The sequence below is a fragment of the Egretta garzetta genome, unplaced genomic scaffold, assembly GCF_000687185.1.
Source record: "Egretta garzetta isolate BGI_Z169 unplaced genomic scaffold, ASM68718v1 scaffold24, whole genome shotgun sequence".
Lineage (NCBI taxonomy): Eukaryota > Metazoa > Chordata > Aves > Pelecaniformes > Ardeidae > Egretta > Egretta garzetta.
The window spans coordinates 110630-137821 of record NW_009259494.1 but is presented as its reverse complement, the minus strand read 5'-3'; the positions used below and the strand labels follow the sequence as shown (position 1 = coordinate 137821).

Sequence of the window (27192 nt, the reverse complement as noted above, 5' to 3'; positions counted from 1 at the left end):
ATATTTCCAGAAACTTGGGAGGTGCTGCCCCTGAGCCTAATGTTGACCAGACTTCCTAAGAGCTCCAACAACCAGGAAACACAAGAGCACAAGTCTTCTGAAGGAACCCAAACATATATACATATATACACAGGCAAATAGATTTCTCTACATATTAAACACATCAACTCTGTGAAGAAACATGGAAAAAAAAAAAAAGGGGTCCTGGGCCACTCCCTGACATACAAAATGACAACAAAGAGTCATTAACACACAACCACCGATTGCTAGGCCCCACTCAAAAACACTCTTGACCAATCTTCCTGAAACATTTCAAACAAAAAAGCACATGGCAATCTAAATCGGGTCGAGCTGCACAGCGCTGTGCTTGCTATCGGTGTGTAGAAAGGCGCTGGTAACCCACTGGTGCTTTGGCTCCTGCTGAGCAGCACTCACGCAGCATCAAGGCTGTCTCCCCAACATTCCACCACCACCTGGTTGGTGGGCTGGGAGGGGACATAGCCAAGACACCTGACCCAAACCGACCAAAGGGATATTCCATACCCTATGACATTGGCTCAGAGATAAAAGCTAAGGGAAAAGGAAGAGGGGGGTGGGCATTCGTCTTTTATGATGTTTTGCCTTCCGGAGCAACTGCTATGTGTACTGAAGCCCTGCTTCCCAGGAAGGGGCTGGACATCGCCTGCTGATGGGAAGTAGAGAATAAAATCTTGTTTTCCTTTTGCTACTGCACGCAGCCTTTGCTTTTGCTTTTTATTAAACTGTCTTTACCTTGACCCATGAGTTTTCTTTCTTTGCCATCTCATTTTCTCCCCATCTGTCCTGCTGAAGAGGGGAACAATAAGAGGCGCTTGGTGGCACCTGGCATCCAGCCAAGGTCAACCCATCACACTATCATAGCATGCTGTACGTTGATCACCAAATGGAACACATATTTAGATAAATTCAGGGTCTCAGCTTGCCCTTTCATTTTCAACTTCCTTGAGACTGCAGTTCTTTGAGAACAGAGTTAAAAGTTCCTGGGTTAAGTATTAGAGGACAGACCAACATGGGTGGCTCACCACTGGGCATCCAACAACCACCACCTGACCAGAAAAGGAAGTAGCTGAAAATTTCTTTAGATAGATGAAAAAAGCCTCTTGGTAGCAGATGCTGGCAGACTTCACCTCAGCCATGCCAGCATCTGCTAGAAGGGCAGCAGGTTTGTGCACAAGCAACCCAGGAGATTTATGGAGACCAAAAAGGCCAATTTCTTGACACAGGTGGTCAATGAGCCAATGAAGGGAGATGCTCTGCTGGATCTGTTACTCAAAAAACCCAAACAAAACTGGTCAAAGATGGAAAGGTGAAGGCAGCCTTTCCTCCAGAGACTCTGAAGCGTAAGGTCCTTGACTGCCCATGCAGTAAAGCAGCCAAACTTTATCCAGAGCTGTACCAACAATAGTGGAGCCAGCAGGTCAAGAGAAGGGAACCTTCTCCCCAGTTTGACACTTTAAAGACACCTGCACCCAGTTTTGGCTCCCCAGTATAATGACAACATTGACATACCTGAGCGCATCCATTGGAGTACAGGCCACCAAGATGGTCATGGGACTGAAGCATAGGATGGACAAAGAGACTAAGACCTGGGTTTATTCAACCTGGAGAAGGCAAAGGGGGATTTATTGCTGCCTATGACTACCTAATGCAAGCATGTAGTGAACACTGAGCTAGAGCCATCTCAGAGGTGCAGAGGGGCACAATGAGAAGCCATGAGCACAGGCTGCAACACAGGAAATTCCAGTTAAATGTACAGAAAAACTCACCTGGGCCAGCTGGTCTCCAACCTGATCTAACTGGCCCTGGTATCAGGACAGGGATGAACCAGAGACCTCCAGGCGGGCCATCCTAACTAAATTATTCTGTGAATCCATGATCCAAGTCCAACAGCAGAATTACAGCCCTCTACTACAGGATAGCAGATGTTCAGCTGAGAAACGGGTTTAGAGAAGCCAAAGCCCAGCTAGAGGAAACTAATGAAGAACACCCAGTCCTTGTTTTTCTATTGCATTTGTTCTACTAAAAATGACGTTTTCTCCCATCATTCTCCCATCCCTGTCACATGCAGCTATGCATGACACAATGTGACCATCACCTACATTTAGGTGTATATCGCAACCGTGTGTGTCTGCAGAGCTCAGCGTATATAATATGAAGGATAATCCCCTTTGGGATTTGTGGGACCCAAATTCAATTAAAAGTGGTGCTTTTTAGAGGCCAATGGAAAACAAAGCAATGAAGAGTTGCACACCAAGCAATGCCTTGTTTCCTCATCCCACTTTTTTCCTCCTCCAGCAGCTCATACTCCACACCATCTGTTTTAATTGCTCACTGACATCACACCTGGTGCTTGGACATGAATCTCAGGGTACTTCAAGCATCTTTTAACATCCCACCAAACCTTTAGTCTTCTCACATCCAGCAACTGAGGTAGCCTGCTATATAATGTTGACTGAAGAGGACAGTGGCATGAGAGGACTTCCATGACACATATGGAGATAAATCTGTGTGGGCGGAGGGGAAGAGTTGTTTTTCCTGTAATATTCAGCCTTTCAGATGTTTAAATAACCAGAGGAGCAGCTTTTCCCAGCTCAGTACATGATGCAGGCTGGCCAAAGCACTGGCTTTTGCCCTCAGGAAACCCCATGTGGATACAGTAAATATTTTCAGTAGCTTAAGGATCACATGAAAGTAAACAAATCCATGGCAAAACCCAAAGCACCTTACTGTACAAAAGTCAGGCCACAGTCAGATCTTTAATAAAAGCTCTTTGAGTCAGTGACAAACAAGATACAGCAGACATGACAACTCAGAAAAATCAAGTTGGGGTACAAGTGTGCTGCTGGTGTTTCAGAGCATCAAACAAGGTCCCTAAGCCTAACTATCCCCTCAGCGGCTTCACAGCTGTTCATGACACACTAGAAGGCTGCTAAAAAAAGTCCCTCTTGCCTCATCCCATCCTTATGTTGGTGTGAAGGAAGTATAGAAGGGTCTTCTGACCGACACTGATGGAGTAAATTAACCCAGAAAAAAATTCCAGCTCTAGTCTCCAAGTAGGAGATTAAGTTGATTTTATAGGAAGGAGACCAAGCACCTATACTCCCCCAGTTTCACAACAAGCACTTCAGCTAGGGCACCTCTGTGGAGAGAAGCCTGAACTGCCAGCCTCCTAATAGGATTCATCTAATTTGAGCAGGGCATGGGAGAAAGCATCTCCCTGTAGAAACCATTCCCCATCTTATCAGGTAGTCTGTTCAAACAGGCTCATCAGCCACGTGTTTGACAAGACTATGCATTTTTCTTTTACAATCTTCCATCCTGCTCCCTTTATTGGGACATTAGGAGCCAATAAAAGGTGCACAGGATCCTTTTCACCATGACACTAGCTAAGTAACCAATTCTAAACCCAAGAGTCAGAGTAATCCTCTCTCACTAATAAATAAGTTCCTGAAGCTCCCTTGATAAGGGGAGGGGTTCTGCAGCACTGAGAGGAGTATGGCAAAGAGCTTGTTCTCAGAAGCCCAGCACACACACAAGAGCTTTGGAGGGCTGCATCCCTGCACTTTGGTCGTTGGATAGTGCCACCTGCTCAGTATCTGTAGTGGTCTGGCTTGAACGGCCCATCTCTTGATAAGCCTAGGTATTTGGCCTGCTTGTCACTCAGCTTCGTCAGCTTCACACATAGTTTATCCAGATGAGCAGCTGCCACAGCTTCATCCAGCTGGAAGACAAAACATAGAGACAAGAACATTAGCAGAACGGAGTCCTATTAGTTCAGGAAATCATGGTCAACAGCGAGAAATGAGTATGTGAAAATCAACAGCAGCCCCAATGAGGACTGACCAGACCAACACAGATGAGCAGTAAAGGCAGCTCTTTTCCGACCAACATTCCTGTCCTGGTTTTGGCTGGGATAGCGTTAATTTTCTTCATAGTAGCTAGCATAGTGCTGTGTTTTGGATTTAGTACCAGAATAATGTTGATAACACACTGATGTTTTCAGCTGTAGTGCTCAGACTACTCAAGGACTTTTTTGAGCGTCTCCTGCTTGGCCAGGTGCATAACAAGCTGGGAATACAGCACAGCTAGGACAACTAACCTGAACTGTCCAAAGGGCTATTCCATACCATATAACATCATGCTCGGGGGGGTTAGTCGGTCGGTTGCGGGGAGACTGCTCGCTGCCCAGGGACTGATTGCGGCTCGGGACGGGCTAGGCATCGGTTGGCAGGTGGTGAGCAATTGCACTGTGCATCATTCGTTTTGTATGTTCTGTTATCATTCTCATTATTACTATTATTATTATTTTCTCTTATTAAACTGTCTTTATCTCAGCCCTCAGCTCTAACCTTTTATTTTCTTCCCGATTCTCTCCCCCATCCCACTGAGGAGGAGGGGGAAAGGGTGGGGGAGTGAGCGAGCAGCTGCATGGTGCTTAGTTGCCAGCTGGGTTAAACCACAACAATTCCTCACCTGCTTGAGCACAGAGGCATCTGCTTTGAGCACAGAACTGTGCTCAGATGGAAAAGCCCCATGCTTTTGAGGGAGTCAAGTTTGAGACAGACAGCTAAAGCCCATTTCAATCTCACTTACACAAACATCCATCCAACAAGTAAGGAACAGAGATCAAACTGTTCAGAGATGAGAATTTCCAGTTTGGTAGAATGGTAGAGCCCCAGTCATGTTTCCACTATGAAGACACCTGGACATATTAGACCATCATCTTACAGTTTTAGGTAAGTTCTAATACTGGGAAAAAATGCATCTCCTTTCCAGATATCCCATCTTAGGCATACATGTATTAAGAAATTCATTCCAGAATCACTAATTCAGCAAGAATACAAGTATCTATTGGCATTGTCATCATGAAGAATAAAGGCAAGATGGGCTGTAGCACGTAGGCTCAGAAATGGTGATCTACTTTCTTTATCCCAGAGGTGTCAGGCAGACAAGCAAACTGAAGGAATTAAAAAATGTGTAAAGCTACAGGAGAGTTAAGTGCTATAGGAGATAGGTACAGAAGAGTCAGAAAACAAACAGTAAAATGGCAAACCAGCTGCTATGTCAGAGGGGAACATCCAGCCATAGAGGATATTCAGAGATAGAAAGGATGGCACTAAGAAGGGCTCAGGTGCTGCCAAGTTACAACAGAAGGACAAGGCTGACCACCATGTGTAATTCCTGCAAAATACAAGTGATTGCTGCCAAGGAAACAGATAAAAGCGAGGTCTAAATTCCAGCAGCACAGTAAAGGCTGGCAATGTTTCCCCCACAGCACTTACATATATGTGAAAGGCTGCAATATATTTGAAGTGCAATAAATCAATAGAAAACCAAGGGCCACATCTTCAGCTTGTGTGAGCCCAGCATGTCCTAAAGGATTCAATAACTAGTCCTAGACTACTCAAGGGAGTGTGGTAACAAGCAACTACTCTGCAGTAATCCCATAGTAATGAACTAGGTAAAAAGCTACATCTGTATGGAGCACAATTCACTACAGCTCAACCTGCTCACAGCAGAACTGCCGACATCTCTTGAGAACGTGGACCTGCAAACATCTTTTGACAACGAACAACAGCCAAGGATGTACAAGACAAAGTTAAAAGGATAAGATGAAGTGGTTGAAGAATGTGGAAGTGAACCATGAAAGCTACCGAATGCTACATAAGAGTCAGGAAAATCACAAAAGAAGGAAAAGCTAACTGGAAGGGCTCTGTTTAGAAGGGAAACAAGTATTTAAGCTTTGTAGATCCTGTCAGGGAGAAAAAGGAGGGTTAAAAATGGAATGCCTATCTGGTTGACTAGACTGACATGTGAAGATCTGATAGGTTCATTTCCAGATTACAGCCACCTGAAAGGGAGCTGAGTCCCTGACATGTCCCAGATCAGGTCCTCAAACTGCAGCAGAGAAGTTGTTTCACAGCTGCTTTGCCTTGGGGACTTCAAGATTTAGGTAAAAAGGGACACAAATATAGATGAAGGTAAGCTGACATTCTTACCTTAAAATCAGCTAGCTGAGCATAAGGATGGACAAATTTGGTGCCAAGAACATGGACACAACCGTTTGCCTAGATTCCCAGGAACATGCATTGCAGAAATGTGTGCTTGTTTGTAACAGCTGATCATCAAAGCAATATTCTTGCAATCAAAGAAAGGGTAATGTAAGGTACTTGGCAATTCTTAAATTTTACAGTTGGACCTCAAATCTACTGCACAGAACAAGGAAAGATACAGCCAGAAAGTTATCAGCAAAAGCTCCTCTGCCCATCTTCTGTTTGTTCCAACAGGTGCCTGCTTTATTCTTTGAAATTCTCTACGCAGCACAGAGGGTAAAGAGAGCATTTTGTCACAGTATATGAGCCTGAAAAGATCACTACCACATGTTCCGCTAACATGCAACTCCGTCTGTAACTCACTCATCTGGGCATTACTTCTCATTTCCAGTTCAAGTATGCTTACCAAAAATTGTTATTCAGGAAGAGGATGAAGCCACATTTTATTAGCAACATTGGTCTATCATTTTCAATATAACTGGGGACAAAACTTTTCCTTTGAAGATGATTACATGTAAACTTGCTCTTCAACTCCTACATCATATTTCTGGTATGCTTTGCTTGATCATAAATGGATGGGTTTGGAAGCTTAAGTCCTTCAGCAAACACTTCATAAGTAAGCCTGAACATACACATTCTACTGCCCAAATGAAAAGTATTTTCACATTCAGTCTCACATCTGGCTGCATTCCAAAGGCAGTGGGATTTAACTCCAGCATCTTTTTCATGACCATCTCAAATTCTCAGTCTTGTTTTGGAAAATTAAAACTGGGTTAGTTTTTTAAAACTGGGTTAGTTTTATAAAAGGAATTTGCGAGTTGTGACATGATCCAGATTTTTCCAAGAACAACGAATGCAGAGATAAGTTTAAAGGGAAACCTGAAGGAATCTGTCATTAATATTTTGTGAAGTTATTAGGACCAGATTGTGGTAAGCTCTGCTCAGGTGCAAATGAGACCCAGACTCTATCAACCACAGTAAAAGCAATTCCTAGTTTCACTCCAGCTTCAACTCTGTCCTACTAGACTTTGCTGCTGGATAGGCATGTGAAAGCTTGCAGTGAATGTTAACATTCCGCAGAAGAACAAGCTGGTTGGGAGAAGCTCCCTGACTACCCCGAGGCAGCACAGGGCTTCCCAGCACCTTAGGGAAGAGCCCCAAGTCAAGCCAAAAAGCAATTGGACATTCCTGTTGCATGTGACAGACAAGTCCCAGTTGCAGAACAGGTTAGCCACAAAAAACAGCCCACTTCAGGCTCAGCATGACAAAAGCCAAGCAGTCACTGAGGGACAGAAGCTCCTTGCAGCAACAACATTCAGTAGGAAGATGAACTTGAGCACAAATGAAACAAGTCTACATGATCACATCTGAAGTCAGCTTCCTTAGAAGCCTGCATCTTCCTGCTATTCTAACTCACCTTCTTTGGCAGGAAATGGACTCCAACAGAGTATTTGTCACTATTGGTCCACAGCTCAATCTGCGCCAGCACCTGGTTGGTGAAGGAGTTGCTCATGACGAAGCTTGGGTGACCCATGGCACAGCCCAAGTTGACCAGTCGGCCCTCCGCTAGCAGTATAATATGACGGCCATTCCTCAGTGTATAGCGATCCACCTGGGTAGAAAAAAAAGCAACGGCAGTGTGATGTCAGGATATAGAGAGCTTTTTAAATCATGACAAGCTTGGTGGGCCTTCCTCCCACATCAGCAATGGGCTTGCAACACAGACTTTGATTGCAATTGAGACATCCCTCCATAAATTCCCAGCCAACGTTTGCGAAGCCTGTAGCTATTCTGGACTTCACACAACATGAACCTTAGCATCTGCTTCATATTTAACTGGTTATCCGGTTCTTCTGGTTTTCCCACATGCAGGTTGTCTCAGATGGCTGTTGTGGGGGAGCACGCTGCTCGCAGTAACATGCAGTTCATCCATACCTAATTGTAACAACCGGTGTGGAGAGACAGGAGAGAAGAGGGCACACCTCTGCATGCTACAGTCCAGAGCCTTTCCACCTACCACAGGGCTAGGAGCCAGAGCCCTCAGCCTGCTGAAACTGCTCCCCTGTAGTTCTTCCCACTTCAATAAGGTGCTTAACAGTGTAATAAACAGCTTTCATAGCTTCTGGTGTGCCCCCCTCCTCCGGGGGGCAAAGATGTGGTCCTCTGCACAGACTGATTTCCAAGCTATGTTGGGGATGACAGGACTCTCTGCACACAGAATCAAGTCGCAGGTGAGCAAAGGAGACAGGTCTGCAGCTCTGTGAGAGAGTCCCATGCAATTCGGAAGATAACATCACTTAATATAGGCCTCAGCTGCCTGGGACAGACTGGGCTCCTGCAACATTAAAGCTAACTCTGCTTCTCCTTTCCACCATCCCCAAACTGTTCTCCCCCCACCTTTGCCCCTGTAAGAGGTTACAGTGAACGCCAATATGGCCTCTAAGCTACAAGAATATTCAGTAATCGCTGGTATTTATTGCTTATGTCACACAAGCATGGAGCAAACCTTTGGAAAGACTTAAAAAATACTCAACAACCAACTTTGACATAGGTTAATGCTTTGGGCAAGTCCATTTATCTTATGCTGCCATAGCACAGCAACTGTGAAAGACCCAAAAGGGTCCCTCGCCACAGCTGTATTTATACTTTTAGTCTCCAAAGTTATTTAATATGAAGCAAACCACACGTCACTTTTGGTTTTATTCTTAAAGCTTTGGCCTGAAAGTTAAAAGCCACGCGGGATGAAGCTTTAATTGTAACAACACCATCTTCTGAAAAACCATCGTTGTGCAGGTCCTTAGCAGAGATGTAATAACTAAACCAACAGAAACCATTTTCTTATAACAGGTATTTTGCCTTCCCAGCAGGTCTGTGCCTCCACCCATCTTCCCCAGCCACACTTCAACTGCAGCACTATTTTCTGCTCCTGGGACTCTCATAACAGATGATTATGTTTTCAGCACAATATGCAGATGGCAACCACTTCAAACAAGCTTGAAGTAACATTCTTAATTGCTCCTGTCCAAGAGCAGTACAGCAAGGCAGGGTTAGTAAAAAGCTCTCCACAGCTGCAGTTGCAATGTTTCTTACAGATGCTGATTCTCTCTTGTGGACCACCAGTGACAGTGCTCAGTCCACCCAAAAGATACCATATGGGCTATCATAAGGTTATGGAAGAAGTAACAAAACAAAGAAGGAAGCAGCCAGAAAGCAGAACACTAAAAATCCTGAGAACAGCTACAATATTACTTCTATTAAACATTATATTTACAGATTAAACTACTACAAGGTAGCAGTTAAGTAGCATTTCAGCTTTGAAGTCTGAATGGGGTGGTTTAGGTGCCAATATTATATCCATATAATCTCCACACAACTTGTACCTGGACTGCTGCTGGCTTGTGCATGGAATCACGTACCTTCAGCAATCTGCCGGCATGCCTCATTCAATGCACAGGATAACACAGAAAATGCAAATTAATGTCTTTGCACAGAAACAAATACAAAACAGCAGGGGTACCGGCAGAGGCTTAAGTCAGTACTGTGGAAACACATCTCATCTACGGGCAGATAAACAGGCTGACTCCTAAGCTCAGGAAATTGCTACAGAAGTAGAATTCAAGTTATCCAAGCATGAAGTTCATCTCCACACTTACACAAACACCCCCTCCCTTTCCCCATCAGCATTTAGCTTGCTCTGGACTTTCTGGATGTTTTGCACTTCCCTCCACACCTTACATGAATAATTTATTTTCAGAGCCAAAGTTCATTGATCCCACCCTGACCTTTCCTTCCCCTCTAGAGCTGAGCCTGTGCTACACATCAGTCTCTAATATCAGGACACGGCTAAGCAGGACTGCAGTGCAAACCCATATTCAAAACACCCTACCAGCTTTTCAGTAATAAGCCTGTTTCCTCTTGAACTGTACTTTGAAAGCAACAGAGGAATCAGAATGGCACAATAAGATGTTTTCCTATCCCAAGCATGAAACATTTCTTACACCAGCTCACCACTTGTCAATGGAACCCATGTGGTACTGGAAGGTACTGCATTGGACATTCACAATTACCCTGTACCTCTAGGTGAAGTCTAGCAACCCTCAGCTCTGGTACTAATTAATCCTCCAATCAAGACACAGATGTCTTCACAGTAGGTCAGAGATTTTTGCTCTTGTACTATATTCCCCTCCTCCTACAGGATATAGAAGAAAGCTGCCAAGTCTTAGAAAAAAATTGAGTATTTAGAGAGTTAATACCTGGTATTATAAAACCCAGGATACCTCACCCAGACCACTGGTGTGAAAAAACATCTTACTCTAAGGATAAGTGCAAGATCTCACGCCTCACACAGGACTGACCTCCCCTTGAGGCCCCCAAAAGACTGGGGCCAAGACAACCGCAGAAGCGTCCCTTTGATGAGTCTCAGCAAAACTGAGAAGACAGCAGCAACTTAAGTGGTAAACTGATAATCTCCTCCCCAGATTTCAGTGTAAGACAGTTCTATCAGTTATTGTAGTGACTCGTCACTGCTGCCTGAGCAGGGTCCCACACATGCAGACAAATTCCCATGCAGGTGGTGGGGGACAGAAGCTGCAGGATACCTGCTGGGAGCTTGTTTCTAAACCTAAAGTTAATGCATGTCCTGGAAGTTAAGCAATTGTAGCAAATTTCTACTCAATGTCTTTTAATTTGTTTCAAGCATGGAATTTGGGGCTCTAACACCACATTTTGCCTCCCAGTCCTGCCTCTCCCCCTTTTGAAACAAGTAAGCTTTTAGGACATGCTAGTCCACTCCTGCTCAATTGCCCAGCCACAACAGCAATCAGGCACAGAGAATGAAAGGGAAGAATAATGAAGCTTTCACACAGCAGGACTTGTTCACATAACATCTGCTCAGCAGCTACCTCCTTACCTCATCATGCAGGTCTGATGCCTTTAGGGACAAAAAAAAAAAATCTAAGCAGACACAAAATGGAGCATAGGGGTACAGCACATAGCATTAAATACACCGATAACGGAGTCCAACTGGAGATTCAAGCTAGTTAAGTGCTTCAGATTCACTGCTGGAAGTCAACAGAACCCAAGTATTAACCCGAGTCAGGGACCAGTTTTTATTGGACTTAGCAACATACACATCTACAGGCCATCCTCACTGCAGTGAAGCTTGAAACATGTGGAACAGCCACATGATACCAGATTTACCTCTAGGTATATCCCATCTCCAGTGGTAACCAGTAGATGGGTAAGGAAAAATACAAGAACAGCCTAAGGGTGAAGTGCTATTTCCCCCAGTAAATCCTCATCAAGGTGAGACAGAGGTGGTCCCCTCAGGGCTGTCACACACCTTTTACAAACTTCAGCTAACGACTTTTAAGCAAACACCTGTGGCACCCACAGCACACTGGGCAGCTATTCTCACAGCTTTTGCTCTGTGAGCAGGTATCTCCTTTGCATCGCTCTGAACATCCTGCTTGTGACAGGACTACAAAGATGATTTGGGGACTGGAGCATCTCTCCTACGAGGAAAGGCTAAGGGAGCTGGGCTTGTTTAGCCTGGAGAAGAGAAGCCTGAGAGAGGGTCTCATCAACACGTACAAATATCTTAAGGGTGGGTGTCATGAGGATGGAGCCAGACTCTTCTCAGTGGTGCCCAGCACCAGGACAAGGGCCAATGGGCACAAACTGAAGCAGAAGAGGTTTCAGTTGAATGTGAGAAAGAACTTCTGTACTTTGAGGGTGACCGAGCCCTGGAACAGGCTGCCCAGGGGGGCTGTGGAGTCTCCTTCTCTGGAGATATTCGAAGCCCGCCTGGACGATGTCCTGTGCCCCCTGCTCTGGGTGAGCCTGCTTGAGCAGGGGGGTGGGACTGGGTGATCTCCGGAGGTCCCTTCCAAACCCTGCCATTCTGAGATTCTCTGTGATTCTGTGACAGCAGCAGTTTGTGTAACAGGCCAGATGTTCAGGGTAGGAGGTAGGTCTTCAGCATTAAACCATATGGATGACCTTGACCCCAATTCCATCCTTTTGAAAAGGTAATATTCTGGTTTTGACAAGAAACTTGTTACAGTTTTCATACCTTGGACTAGACTGAATATCACTGCACCCAATACACCTGTGACAGGCTAGCTCCTTCAGTACAGAGTATATAAAGGAAAAGGGGCTACCACCTCTGCCAACAGTGACAGCTTTTCATGTGGACTTCAAGAGCCACTTCAACGATGCTTGCTTTTTGAGAAGTCACATTTTTAGTTTTAAAACCTGAGCTATCAGAAAGCGAGCAGCTAGCTGCAGGCTCCTCTAGGACAAGAGCTGTTGAGCAAAGTCAGCTCCACACTAAGGTCATGGGGCAAGAACAGACTTGCGTGTAATGAGAACTTGAGGGTATAACTTCATACCTAATTGAGCCCATGTAGTGCCTCAACAGCAAAGAGGATACTGAAGACTCTCACAACTGCTTAGTAGGAGCTTGATGGGGTGGCCCATAAGCCACAGGGGAGTTATTAGAAGGGCAGATTGAGATCTGGCAAGACATATGCTTGGGTGTGGCGTTTTTAAAAAAAGTAGAAAACCTGTCCCAGAATCCTGCTATCGGCAAGCACAGTCCCTCTTTAAAAGGTAATGAAGTCCTATGCCAAGCCAGACAAAGCCTGGTTTGCTTTTCATGATGTTCTTCCTCAGTGCTGGTGTTACAAAACACTTTTGATTTAGTTCAGTTTATCTGCTTTAGGAAACACAACTGAAAAGCTGAAATGTTTAGATCGCTATTTTCCTGTGTAGCTACAGCCATAGCTTGAAGTAAATACATGGTGGGAATGCAAGATGAGCAAGGATAAAACATCTTGCCTTGTCTGCCCACACATAGACTTCTGGTCTACAAAGGTTTCTAAAATGCAGTCAGCAAGTCTGGAACAGAAGTCTTGAGTTTGGCAGAGCTCCAGATGGGCTTTCCTGAGGCTTTAATCGCCAAATAAAAAAAAGCTTTGAAAAACAGAAAGGTGTGAATTTTTTCAAACCTTAACAGAATCCCAGAAGAAATTCCCTTAAGATTCACTCTAATCCTGGCACCCTGCGCCAGGACCAAGACAGTTCTGGTGCAGAGCAGTGCATGAGCAAGCAGCTCCCTGAGAGGAAATTGGTATCAGCCACCAAGCCATCTATAGGCTCTGCTCTTCACAAGTTTTATACGGCCTCTAAAGGTCTGTTCTGTGTTCATCATCTAACTTGCTTTTTGAAACTGGAGTTCAGGCATTGTTTACAGCTGGGGGCTATCAAAGAAAGCACATTTCCATACCTGCTCACCATACCCCAAATGTCAAAGCCAACTTCCTGTATGGAATGAATGCGATGCAATTAACTGTCTGCACAACAACCATGAAGGGGCAGGCTCCTGTTTTTAATGAAGTAGGAACACATGGAGAAAGACACACCCATACCAAGTGCCTCTCGCCAGAGACCATGCTGTACACTTGGCCACTGGCTGGAACCAATTGCTTTAATACCAAGACAAGAACATGATGTGCAGCTTGTTCCAGGTTAATTGGGGAAGAGCAGAATCTCCGTTCTGATCAGCCCAGAGCAACACTGGCTTCCAAGAAAGCCAGAAACACAAGTCACCTGAAGGGAAATACACGACACTCCCCCCACCACCACCCTTTCTGGAAACAGTCACTGAGTAGCTACTGCTTCTTTCCAGCAGGAGAGCTTGTGCAAGGGCTGTCTCACCTGAGGTTTAACATTCACCGCCTCTACTGCATTTTCATTCAGCCACTTCGCATCAACTTCCACATCAAAATGGCCAATATTACACACTATGGCATCATCCTTCATCTGCTCAAAGTGCCTGAAAAAAAAGTTATATCAAAAATTAATGCACAAAAAAATTTTCTTCTTCAGCACCCGAAGATGTTCTACTCCATAGCTCTGCTCAAGGAGACATGAGCAGTGCCTGGCTCATTGACTGCATTTGAGTCTCACAAGATGTGTGGGTCTGGTAATCTTGCAGGCATGGGAAGTCTACTGGAAAACACTCTCAAGCTTCTAGGGAAGGACACTTCCCAAGGATACAAGAGGTTAGTGGAGAGAAAATATTTTTCTGGTATGGGAAGTAAAACTATTTTGTTTCATTGGTCAAAACTAAAATACCTGCAGTTATTCTCATTCCTACACAGAAGAGTTTTCTTCATGACTTTAAAGTTTTAGCGGTTTTACATCTCTAGAGACTAATGGCCTTATCTCCTCCCACTTAATCTGATCTTCACTACAACATGTGCAATCATAACAGTAAAGATAGGAATGAGTTTGTGTAGAGTGGAGGGGCTACAAATGGAGATCTAAGAAGTGATAACAAAAAACTTGCATGGTAGTTTATTGAGAAAAGGCTAGTTTCAAGTCTGCTACGTGTACTCACAAATGGAATCACTTTCAGCCTTTTCAACCTTTACTTACCTCTTCTGTTCACATTTATCTGTCTTAACACAGAATTAAGCCCTGATACTCTGTTCTCTAAAAGTCTAACTAGCCCTCTACAACTCGTTTCTCCATCATTATGTGCTGTAAGACAGGAACAACTGCAATGTGGCAACATCTAACAGAACTGAAAGACTAAAGCCCCGATGTCTTACTAAATTGATGCTAAATTCTGATGCCCAGAAATGAGACTGTGTTCCAACCCTCACCATACTGCTGACAAGTTATGATTCTATTAAAAAAAAAAAAAAAAAAAAAAAAAAAAAAAATCTAACTGTACAGGTATGCTTTCACTACAGCAAATGGCTAGACCATACCTGCCCTGAACAATGTCAGTGCAGCCAGTGGTGGTAACAAAGATATTGCCTTCTTTGCAAGCTTCCTCCATTGTTGTAACTTCATAACCTGAAAAGAGAAAAAGTTATTCCTCTACCCAACCACTAGCACTTAAAAAATGGGCTACAATATTACAAGTGGAAAAGTACGGAGAAAGAATGAGTAAGAGATGCCTGTGCCAATACCTCACCTATGGAGGATGCAAAGTAGAGGGCATACTTGTCTTACTAAATAGCAATGTAGCACAAACATCTATCCCTCACCTGTTTCCAATCTCTAGATCTATACATTCCATGTCTTGTACTATCTGGCACAGCACTTAGACTGGACTCAGGGGGTCAAGTTTGTATAGGAAAGTACACCCACAACACCAGCAAGATCTAGCCAGGTACGAATAGAAATGGGATAAACTGGTACTAAGAAGCATAGTTACATGAGGCACCCACAGAAGAGAAGCAGCACAGCTTCCAGAACCACGAGCACCATTGGAAAGGCAGAGAGCATGGCATTGCTCTCCAAAAACATCTGCTGAAGGTAAGGCCTGGTGTTTTACAGTGGAGATATTCTAGTGAAGTCTTAACCCATGCTGGAGGCTAGAGTTGCACAACTTGAAGATAAGGAATCCATTCAAAACCAGACTTACAGTGTTACGAAATGGGGGCCATACCCCACTATGGTCTCTATAGCCTTGACTCCAAACACATCTTCAAGGCCTATACTAATACTGTCCTTCCCTAAGTGTAAGGAATGAATTCCTACAGATAAACTGGAGTCAACTCTAACTCAACAGGGACAGGGCTGAAATCCACTGAAACTGTCCTGGCCAACTATCATTTATTTCTCTATGCTGACATGCAGAGACCCCCATCAGATGCATTAATTCCTGCATCTCCTTCAGTTCTCACCTTCCATGGCTGCCTGCAGTGCGTTGATGGGATCAATTTCCGTGATTATTACTCTGGCTCCAAAGCTCCGCAGGGCCTGGGCGCAGCCTTTGCCCACATCACCATAACCTGCCACGACTGCTACTTTTCCAGCAATCATGACATCTGTAGCACGTTTGATGCCGTCGATGAGGGACTCTCTGCAACCATAAAGGTTATCAAACTTGCTCTGAGGAAGAAAAAGGCGAGAACAGATGAAAGTCACTCAAGTAAAAATGCCTTAGAGGAACAAAATGGACTCATATGCAAGTACTACAAACCAGGAGGCTAACAGGCAGCTAAATACTTAAACCACAGAGAGGGATGGGAAGAAGATAACCTCGTCTGATGTTTTTCTTTATCCAGTTTCAATTTATATGGTTACACCAGATACAGACCAGCACACCCCTGGAGAGAAGCATTTCATAAGTACATTGTATCTACTGACTAACACTTGGACATGTTAAAAGCTTCTTAGAGGTAACCTGTATTTATCACGTAAAAGCACAAACAATTTTTGCATACAGAGGTAGATTTGAGTTCCTTAACCAGATGTTCATCAGTTCTCTGCTGCTGTTTATCAGACAATAAACTGAACCAAGTGCCACAGATGGGCAAAACACACCAGCAGAAAATCTGGCCAACTGGCTAGCACACATTGTTATCTTTGCGAGACACACACACCCTGCAGAAGCAGCAAGCTGCCTGCATCAACCATGAGAAATTGGTTCCCACAGCCCAGGAAGATCAAAATTGCATCTTCTCCCAGGAGCAGTTACACTAACACTGCCAGACCTCACCACTGCTCAGATCTAGAAAAATCCAGCAAGCAGCCCTTCACAATACTGGTCACTGCAACCAAGAACCCCTGGATTTCATCTCCTAATGCCCCATCACACATCTTCCTACTGTAACATTAACACATGAGCCTAACAGCCAGACCTCCAAATCAAAATTCCCCTGCTAAGTGAGATGTCAAATAGTATTCCACCTGACCATCCTCATAAACTCAGGAACATGTATTGCTGTACTGATTTTTGTAATGCTTCTCCTTATTTTCCTAACACCCTTTGTTTTGACCAGGAGGATGGGCTGTATAAACAGATTTGATTATCTGAAGAATTACAGAAGCCACAAATTTAGAAAAATCTGGCTACCAAAGCTGTCCTATGCTTCCCAAGGCAGGTTTATAAAGAACTCACCATCTACAGCCTGCCCCGCGCTTTCTACAGCCTGAGGTCGCCAATCGTTCTTGCTGTCACACAACACAGGTAGCATTCTGTCTGCTGTAAGCAATCCTACTAGGTGTGCAGTTGATGTGAGTAGGGGAACTGATCTTTCAAATGGGACCTGCCTTGCAGCTACGGCTGGTGTCACCTAGCACATGTAAGATGTTACACATTGGTTTACAGTCTACAGTTTACAACTGTAAAATTTTTATGATAAAAAATGCAAAGTCCACGTATAAAAAATGTTGCAGCTATGACTGCAATGCATTATCTTAGCAAGTCACGAGGTATAGTAGCATATCACCCCCCAGGATCAGAAGCTGGCCAAAGACTAATGTGTAAGAAGTTATAGTTCAGATGCAGAAGTCTTATCACAGGCACATTTGCCATTAGTATTTCAGAAAATTCATGTTACCGATCCTTCAAATTCCAAAGCTAGTGCCAGTCAGTAATCCTCTTTTCTAGTCCTCCAGCAGGTTTTCCTTGCCATGTAAGCCTTCTTAGAGAGGAAAACAGCATGGTCAGATCTGATTCCTCATCACCAAGTCTCCCAACTGCAACCAAAGCCTTCCGGGTGCCTGTGAATTCCACGTGGGCAAGGTAGTAGAGTGCCAGATGCAGACACCTATCCCACCCAAACCCACATATGAGCAGCAAGAGGGAAGAACAGAACTGGATGCTGCCTGCCTTCTCTCTCCAAATACTGCCTTCTGTCTCCAAACACTAGTATAGGATCCTGGCACCAGGTGAAAGTATCAAACTGGGAGAGCAGAATTTGTCAGCTCAGTTGCATGTCGTCCTGAAGACCTGTAACTGGTTTGCACAATCTCTTACTACATAAATACCAAACAGCACTTGAAAACAGGCACTTGTTTGGCACTAGAATAAAGCAAGCTCAACCCAAATCCACTCCAGAGGCTTTTTTAGAAACATCTGAATTTCTAAATCTACTAAACAGTATTAATAGTTGTTATGCAGGAGGCACACATCTAGGTGAAAACGATGCAGAGAAAAGAAGTTCCTTCCAAGATCAGCTGGATTCCAACCCACTAGCTATGAAATAAAAATGCCAGATGCATCTTTGTGAGCAGAAAGGAGATACTCTTCAGATACCAAACTGCAGAGAAAGCAGATCAGCCAAACAGTGAGAACTGCCATGCCCAACAGGATAATGTTAGTATGGTAGCTTGAAATAGATTTAGCAACTAGATTTAAAAAACATCTAGATGCATAAACCTTAAGTACACCTGAAATTCCCACTGTAATTTACCTGCATCCAAAAAGCACCAGCACCCTTTAAACACCATTCCCCCTCACCCCTCAATTCACCAGGATTTGTCTCAGGAAGCAGCAATATAGCTAAATAAGGAATAAAAACCTCCTGCCCTATGCTTTGCAACTGCTGCTCACAGAGATAGCTTATCACATCAACTGACCTTTACCAGCCACAAACTCACATAGGTCACTTTTCCAGCCAGTACCTGCCACCTACCCGTGGGCTTTAAGCTACTCAGTTAGGATGTGCCCCTTGCCACAGGAGCTGACTTGCACCCCAGGAGCCAGGATTTCCAAAGGTGTTTTCACATTATTAAAATGCAGAAGAATGCATGTCCTTACATACAAAAATAAAAGCCCTTGATGTTCTGAAAACAGGCTATTTACAATGGCATGTCCCTTTAGAGACATCATGGGCTCACTTCAAGGATATAGTGAGAAATCTGTTCAGTGCCAGGTCAGGAATAGCTGAGCAAGAGAAGGAATACTTGCATAGGAATGACAACAAACGCCAAAGGTGACACCAACACTACCAAACTGGTGAGACAACAGAACACAGCAGAAGGGCTCTAGCTGCATTACCTTGGTGACAGAGTCGTTAACATTGATAGCTGGCACTTTCAGGGTTCCATTGGCCTTCATTTTATACAGGTTGTGAACTCCAGTGGTTGTCTCTTCTGAAATACCTCTAATTCCTGCATGGAGAGTAAAAGGATTCACCTTAGCTGGTGTTAACACTGCTGCAAAGCAACACATCCAGGCGCTGGGAGCACCCTCCAGAGACCCAAGTTAAACAAACCCTTTGCAGGAAGCAGGGAAGAGATGAGGGCCCTCATTTGGATCCTCAAACAGTAGTGTGAAACTTCAAACCAGCTTCTTCCCCCACAAGACAATTAAAAGAGCAGGACAAAAATATTCTTTGGAAAAATGGAAGGGACCAGCTCTAGACCAGGGAATCAGGGAAGACCCCACACTAATCTATTTTCTCACAAAATGGATCAAAAAACTCTTCTGCAAAAAGAGCAAGATGTTCACCTCAGTGATGTTTCTAGAGCCTAGTCCATTCCTGCAAGGTGGCTTGAAAGGAGATAATACCTAGATAACCACATTTGAATCTAAAGCACTTAGATCCACTGAAAAAAGTAAAAAAAGAAAATCAAATACACAGTTCACCATTCCTAACCCTCCTGTTGTAATCGACTCCAGCTCTGATCAAACAGCCAGCCCCCCCCAAAATCTGGATGCTAGCTACATGACACTTCATTTTCATGGGTATTACTAGCACAATCAAAAAACATTACTTCAAATATATCCGTGTTTGAAAACAGTCCAGGAGACAGAGACCAGAGACAAAGGACTGTCTAGAAACACCAACATCACATAACAGACTAAGATCCTGGTAACATAGGAACTGTCATGGGGCGACCTCGCTCCACACGACACCAAAAAGCCAAAGCTGTAAAGGCATCCCCCACTTCGAGGGTCCCAATTCTTTGTGAACCTTTTAATGGCAGAAAATCGTACAGAAGTGGCATCACTGCACATAGCTTCTGGATACCTCTCCTCTCCAACATCTCGGTAATCTCATTGTATATAAGCTGTCTGCTTGCTCCACTGGGCAACACTGACTACTTACAAAGTCCACCTGCACAAAAAGGCACGCAGTTTATGACAATCAGAATAAATCTGAAACTAAACTATCTGGTCTGGCTGAATGTCCACTGTAGAGGATACAGTCATTTATGTTTGTTCTTTAAGGACTGGAGGCACACTGCAAGACAATTATTTTGCTGAAGCATGAACTATTCAGGGAAAATAGAGTAATTCTGCTAAATCAGGATGAAACCACCAACACAAGCAACATCTCTATGAAGAGATCCATGTGGCAATTGGAGCCAATTCAGATTCACAAGAAAAGAGAAAATGTGAAAGTTATGAATACCAAGTTCTATGTACATCAGAGATTTATGCAGAGAAGATATTGCCCCTCCAGGCAAGCAACCTTTCACGTTGACCTCAAAATAAAACTGAAAGGATGCTCATAAGCAAAATAGTTTTAGTCATTTTGATAGAAAAACTCATAAATAAATGGCATTCATAAATTGTTCTGTTCAGGCCTTTTACTGATGAAGCAGGTGACAGCCTGGGTTATCCTATGTGAGTGCACGTGGACAGACAGAAATATTGCTGCTTTTCATTTGCCCAGACTCAGACCAGCCTTTAAATGGCAAACGGCATTTTCAGACACTGCATACCAAAACATCTCCTGCGCTCACAATCCAATCTTGCCACACACTGTGCATGCTCTGCTAATGTTGCTCTTGTCCTACCTCTCCCCCAAAGAGGTCAAATATCAGCACAAGCCCCTAGGATATGTTAGCCTCTATTATCTTTAAGATACAAAAAAAAAGGATGCTACGCAGCTTTATTTAAGCAGTCTTGCCTTAGCAAAGGGCTAAGCCCAGAGCTCAGTTACATGAGATGAAGACTCTACTCAGTGGGTCCCATTCTGGAAGTTTTGCTGTTTCCAGGGTGCAGTGGACAGGCAGGTAAAACAGATCAAGTTCTGTCACCCTCCACTGAGATCAGTCTTAATTAGTTTACTGAACTGCTGCAAGGAAGCTTTTCAACCACGGTCAGTGCAAATAACGCATACATTTTGGCAAGGGAAACGCTGACAGGTATGGCATCCTGCCTAGATTTAAAAATCCAGTGGAAGAGCCGTTCCTATGAATTTAGGAAGCAATCCCAGGCAGTAGGGATGGTTTTTTATCAATGGCAGACTAGAGATGGATGCCAAGACAAGAGATAGTTCAACAGCCATTGCCCTGCACCGTACCTATACCAGTGCCTTCCATACCAGGAGCACAAGACAAGAGGGGAAAAAGGGGCTGGAGGGGAGAAAGAAGCAGACAGCAGGAGGGCTGGAAGCGAGAGGAGCTCAGCACAAGGACCCCCAGGAACAGGGACACCAACTGAGGTGGTTGCATGTGCATGGCAGGGCAACAACCCTGCAAAACAACCCTGCCTTCAGATTTTTCCCTCCCACAGCCTCCTCTTAAAGCAGCACAAGAGTCAGAAGAGAGCTGATCCAGCAAGCTTCTACAGCAACCTCACCTCTACAGACCAAGAATGAACATCAGCACACTCCACTGTATCAGGTGAGTTTCCACCCCCATCACCATCCAATTTTCTTCACATCCCTGATCAAACGTGCCCTCTACCAACATTGGGAATCTGTGGCTTGCAGCAGCACAGATAATGGACGTTGGCAGAGCTAAGGACAATCTGTCATACTTGCCAGGCACAGATCAGCCTGCTACTGCAGGTAATGTCAAATTCCCTTCAGATAAATCTTTTTACGTGTGCTAGCAACACCACACTGTGTTCCGTTTTCAGTTTTACCAACTTACACTGACGGTAATAAGTCAAAGCAGTTGACTTAGCAGAGTAGACAAAGAGTCCCAACCCTGACTCCATCAGCATCTTCGCTGACATAAACTGGATCAGTTAATGCCTTGCAGTTTATATAAGGTAGAAAACTGTTCCCTTTCCAAGAAAGGCTACAGGTTGTCATAACTTCATCCAGAGGTGCACTAAGAGGATGGGGAAGAAAAAGCATTAATGTTAAAAATACTAAATGCAAGCAAACATTAAGCAATTCTGAAACACAGCCCATTTCCAGGAAGCTTTTGGCAAGTCAGTAGTACCACTGGTCACGCTCAGGTAAGGGGCCCTGGAGATAAGAGACTCCGCTCTTGGACTGTGAGCAATTTTCATACTCACCCATAGCCTGTTTACACATGCCTGCCTCTCTTCCTCCACCCCTTTTACACAAGCAGGGAATTCCCGCAGAAACAGCCTGCCTAAACAGCCTCTCACACAGAACCATGCCTGGCAAAACAAAACACAAGTCACCTTTCAAGAGCTGTGGGTACTTGGTATGAACTAGGTTGGTAAGATCTCCGCCATCATCCAAAATCATGTTGAGGGGCTGCCCATCCTTGAAGTACAGGGTCTGCTCAATGCACCACAAATATTCCTCGTCGGTCTCCCCTTTCCAGGCAAACACTACATGGGAACAAACACACAATTAGCCAGTTTCTTACTCAGCATATAGAATAGCAGCCAAAGGAAGATTTCATCAGCAGCTCTCAGTAGCAGAGCTGACAGACAGATGATTATCTGTGCCCGCAGGCCAGAAGAGACATTTGCATTGAAAAAAAAAGATCTCGGAATGAGCAGAAGTGAAATCACTTTGCCTTCTGTTCCAGGCCATGAACTTGGTCAAAATTTTATGACTCCACTGCTCTCCATCTTCCATGTTAAGAAGGAGAAGGCAAAGCAAACTAAAGTAGACTCACATCCACAACACCCCACTTGCTCCCCTAATACACCCTACATTACCAGGAATTAGTAAATAGCCACTGAATATATTGATACAGACAAATGAAAACATGACGACAGCATTCAGCATTTTCTAGCACAGCAGAAAAGAGGGATGGACTTCAGCACGAGCTAAGCACCAGCCTGCAAACTCTTCAGCAAGTTTGAGTTTAAATTCTAGCCTCTAGCGCAGCACTAAAATCCAAGCTGCCATACCTTGTCTGCTCTTATGAGGGCATATTTGTGTCTCGGTACCTCTACCACCAGCACCATGCTGCAACCCCTAGCATGTTGTTTCTAGCACTATTTTTGCCTTTCCAGGCATTTGTACTGGCTTCATACTACACTTGAGCCTAAGTGGTACTCAGCCATTCAAACACATACGAGGCACATGATTTACATACCCCAACATTTGGCTAAATTGTCATGTTTTCACTGTTTGCACAGAAAACTCACTCTTGAGCCACAAAGAGCCAATCATGCCCCTTCTGAAGAAACGTGCATCGGTAACTCATACTGCATGCAAAGGATCAGCATTCCTCCAAGGTCTCATAAATCCAGTATGTGAAATGCAGTATTAGTTAAAAGAATAAGTTCCACAAAATATGGATACCAAGGGCAGAGGTCAAAAACTTAGACAAATGCTCCACCTGTAAACTACTCCTCAGTTGAGTTTTGGGTGTTGAGAGTGGTGAGGAAGGCAATATCCCAACATCAGCTCTAGAGAGTCCCACTGGGTCCTTTGACATCGGATGCCAGAGGCAGGCAGAGGAGGCAATGCCTGCAGCTGGAAATGCCAAAGGAGCCGATGATGGAAGCACTTTCTTCTGTTACCTTAGAACGGACCACAGCTGGGGAAAGACTTGTGGCAATAACTAATGACAACAGAAATGAAAGACACCTCCCAAAGCAAAGAGCCAGGCTGCCTGAATTTAGCCTCTGCAACACCTGGGCTCAAGCCATGCACCTCCCAGCACAGAGCCATGAGGACTGTATGGCCTTAAGCTGAGAAACACAGCAGACAGCTTTGTGTATTCATACTGATCTGCAAGGACTTGCTTTTTATTGGAAGGTGACTGTAACAGAACAGCAGCATCCTGATAAACCACTTCAGGGATATAAGGCAGGAACACAGCTGGCCTAGCTCTACCCTTAAAGTATATGGAGTATTGACCCCATCACTGTAACAGGGCACACTGCAGTTAACAGCCCTTCCCTGACCCCTATTTAGCACCAAACTGCTGGAAAGCACCAAACACTTGCATCTACACACACCTACACACCAATCCACTTAATTACCCAGCCCATTCAATCATCTTAATGACTAGGCTTAAAGTTGGTAACATACAGGCAGGCTCTTTCATAGGCTAACACCAGCCATCATCAGGAATGCTATGCAAAGTCTGATGCAATGCAGCTTGAGTCAAATGTCCTGTTTTGTAACAATCACTGCTTTTGATGGGCTATTTCTATCCTAAGCTTGCTCAGAAGAGTTTGATGTGTACACAGTTTGATTTAGCTAGAACAAGCAGTACACCCCAGCTCGGAGCCAAATTAGAGCACAGAAAACTTACCAGGGATACCAGCTTTTGCAATAGCAGCTGCAGCGTGGTCCTGAGTGGAGAAAATGTTGCAGCTTGACCATTGCACCTGGAAAACAACCCAAGTTTTGTTTGCTGAACAAAGTTCTGAGATAGCAGGCACTCTCTTCCAGATATGGGAGTTAAAAAGGGAGCAAGAACAGAAAGGCATATTAGTGCGGATTCCTGCCTTTCTCAGTAGCTCTGCAAAGTCACGGTGAAAATTAATATCTGACTAGGCCAGGGAAAATGACATCACTTTGGGAAAGAATCTAACGGAGCTTTAGCCATGCCACATATTCAGCCATCTCCTTACTCACAAGAGCTTCTGCCAGCCAGAGCGTACATTCAGCTATAGATCTTCAGGAAATGCACAGTAGTGTGGGTTCAGAAGGTTTTGGTCAATAAAGTTCAGATTTTCAGAACATCCAATTAAGCACCCACTGAGGGATATAGACATCCAGCAACACACCTGCTGGCACTCAGGAGAGTCAGAAATGCAGCTGAAACGCCACACTCCATCAACAGGCATTCTCCAAAATACACGCTCAGCCAGATCCCACTCTGTGCTCCAGTCATGAAAGCTTTTCCAGCTGAGCTAAGCGTTTTCCACACAGATTTCATAACCAGACTCAGGCACTTAGAAAAGCAACGGCACATTGCTGAATTGCATTGAAAAGTACCTGCATACCTACTGCAGCTCCCCAGTGGGCACAGAAACCACAGCACCCCAGAGCCGCACGCGAGTTCTCCCTCTGCTCCCTACAGGGCTGACTGGCAGGTATTTGCATGCTTATTTGTAACAGACCTCAAGAAGCGAGGGCAGTAAGGCAAAACCCTTCAGCCTGTTTTCAGATCTCATCCCACTTTATCAAGAATTGACACGTCAAAGTAAGGGCTGCAGTAGGACACACCTCATCTGAGCCTGCACAGCCAACACTTGGAAGGAGCACAGGAAAACTGGCCTCATCTGGGTTTTTCTAAGCTCCCTCCATACAGACAACATCAGGAGGTGTCACAGAATTCAAAGTACACAGAATACCTATATATCATTTACACTTCAAGCACTTGATACAAGACATAGGCCACTTCAACTCTGCACCCTCAGATCTGCAACACCGTTTTGTGGTAATGGCATAGACCCTAGAATAACCGGCATACCTGATGGGCTCAGAGCCTAATACATCACTGGTTACTAAAAGGATGCATTTTTATTACAATTTTTAGAACTTACACTCTGAGGCACAGATTATTTATTCCATCTTTGTTAACCTTTTAAATCCTGTGGTGGGACAAGAGTTTCATATGCAGAGTAGCTGAAATAAAGCCAGGACTGTACCTCCACATCAAAGCCCTTCTTCAGCACTGCACCGTTTGCAACAGTGGAACAGCTCTGAACAGGCTGAAGAATACCGGCACAACAGCACGTTCCTTGCCCAGGCTGACCTGGCATGCTGTCTAGACCTAACCCCTCTGCTTTTTGAGGAAATGCCTTCGCTGCTACACAGCCAGCTTCCCTTTCTCCCAGTGCCTTTTGAGCAGCATGACACCGGTCAACTCTTCCAACCATTCCCAGGGAGGGATCCCATATAGGACACCTCTGGGCAGCCTGAGTTCAGGCAGCTAAACTTCAGGAAGAAGGAATTTCAGATCACATATGTACTTAATCCATCATCAAGGTCCAGTCAGCTCCCTGCTCAGCACAGGGATTGCATGGATTGGCTCAGATGCCTGGCTCTCCTCATGCCCTGTACCGCGAGCTCTCAGCCATGATGTTTGGCCTTCATTCAGCAAGCCAGGCAGAGGACACCATGCAGTAAATGGCTTATAAGCATCTCAGTCTTTAACATGGACCAGGGTAACTGGTCCATAGTCACACAGCAAACACTGTCAGGGGAGTCCCCAGCCCTCAGTCACTGAACCACGCTGCCCCCCTGTTGTTTTCCTGCACAGCCAAAGGGCCAGCATGAGCTCTCGGAAAGCTTCATTAGTTTTTGCTAACTTTACCAGGGCACGGTGTGGTTCTTAATACAGGCTAATCTCTGCCGGAGGCAGTCACTAGAGCTTCAGCATTACCAGCAACAGCACTGCATGCCCGAGCATGCAGTGGAAGCAGCTTTCAGCACCGCTGCTCAAGGTGCTGTACACAGACAGACCTGCTGAAGCCAGTGACCCAGCCCAAAACAGACACTTGTGAAGATGCAGCTTGTCCAGAGAGAAGACACATACCACATCCCGGAGGTGCATGCAGTACAGGTGACAAGCTTTTTGCTTAAGGAGAGAAGGCATAATCCATCCACCTGGAGACTGCAGCACAGTCTCTTCCAAAAAGTACAGACATTTGCCAGGATCCCCCAGGATAGTTACACAAGCAGAAGCAGTGCCCCAGGCAGAGCATTACCTAAGAGCACACTGAAGGAGAAACGTTACCTCAGCTCCCAGCTCTATAAGGGTCTCTATCAGAACTGCTGTCTGCACGGTCATATGAAGGCAACCAGCGATACGTGCACCTTTCAGCGGCTTTGATGCAGTGTACATCTCCCGCATCTTCATCAGCCCTGGCATCTCATTCTCCGCAATCTCAATGGCCTTGCGACCCCAGTCTGCAAGGCTGATGTCAGCTGCAAGAGAAGGAGGACAGGTGTCAGAGTTTAAATAGCTGAGACCTTGGTGTCTGTTCACACACTCATGGACAGGCATCGGCTGCAACAGCTGAACTGAACACCCAGCAACAGCTAGGAGACAGAGTTGGGGGAAAAAGGGACCCTATTCCAGTTACTCCCTGCTTTTTTTACTATGGTACACAGGGTTTCAAACAAGTTTAGACCAAACCTAACAGCCCCTCTGAAAAAAAGTGTGCTCCTGTATGAGCATATTAATCAACTGCGATCTAGTGTGTAGACATCCT

General features: G+C 44.8%; 1 protein-coding gene across 1 annotated transcript; it reads right to left on the bottom strand.

Annotated features, from left to right (window-relative positions):
- Positions 1-989: 989 nt before the first annotated feature.
- On the bottom strand, positions 990-26900 carry AHCY (adenosylhomocysteinase). Its single transcript, XM_009637364.2, has 9 exons — positions 26715-26900; positions 24279-24354; positions 22237-22389; positions 18901-19013; positions 15797-16004; positions 14873-14960; positions 13812-13929; positions 7510-7704; positions 990-3760 (listed from the first exon to the last, which is right to left on the bottom strand). The coding sequence occupies exons 1-9, from the start codon at positions 26847-26849 to the stop codon at positions 3629-3631; spliced, it is 1218 nt and encodes a 405-aa protein (XP_009635659.1). The 5' UTR covers positions 26850-26900; the 3' UTR covers positions 990-3628.
- Between the last annotated feature and the right edge of the window lie 292 nt (positions 26901-27192).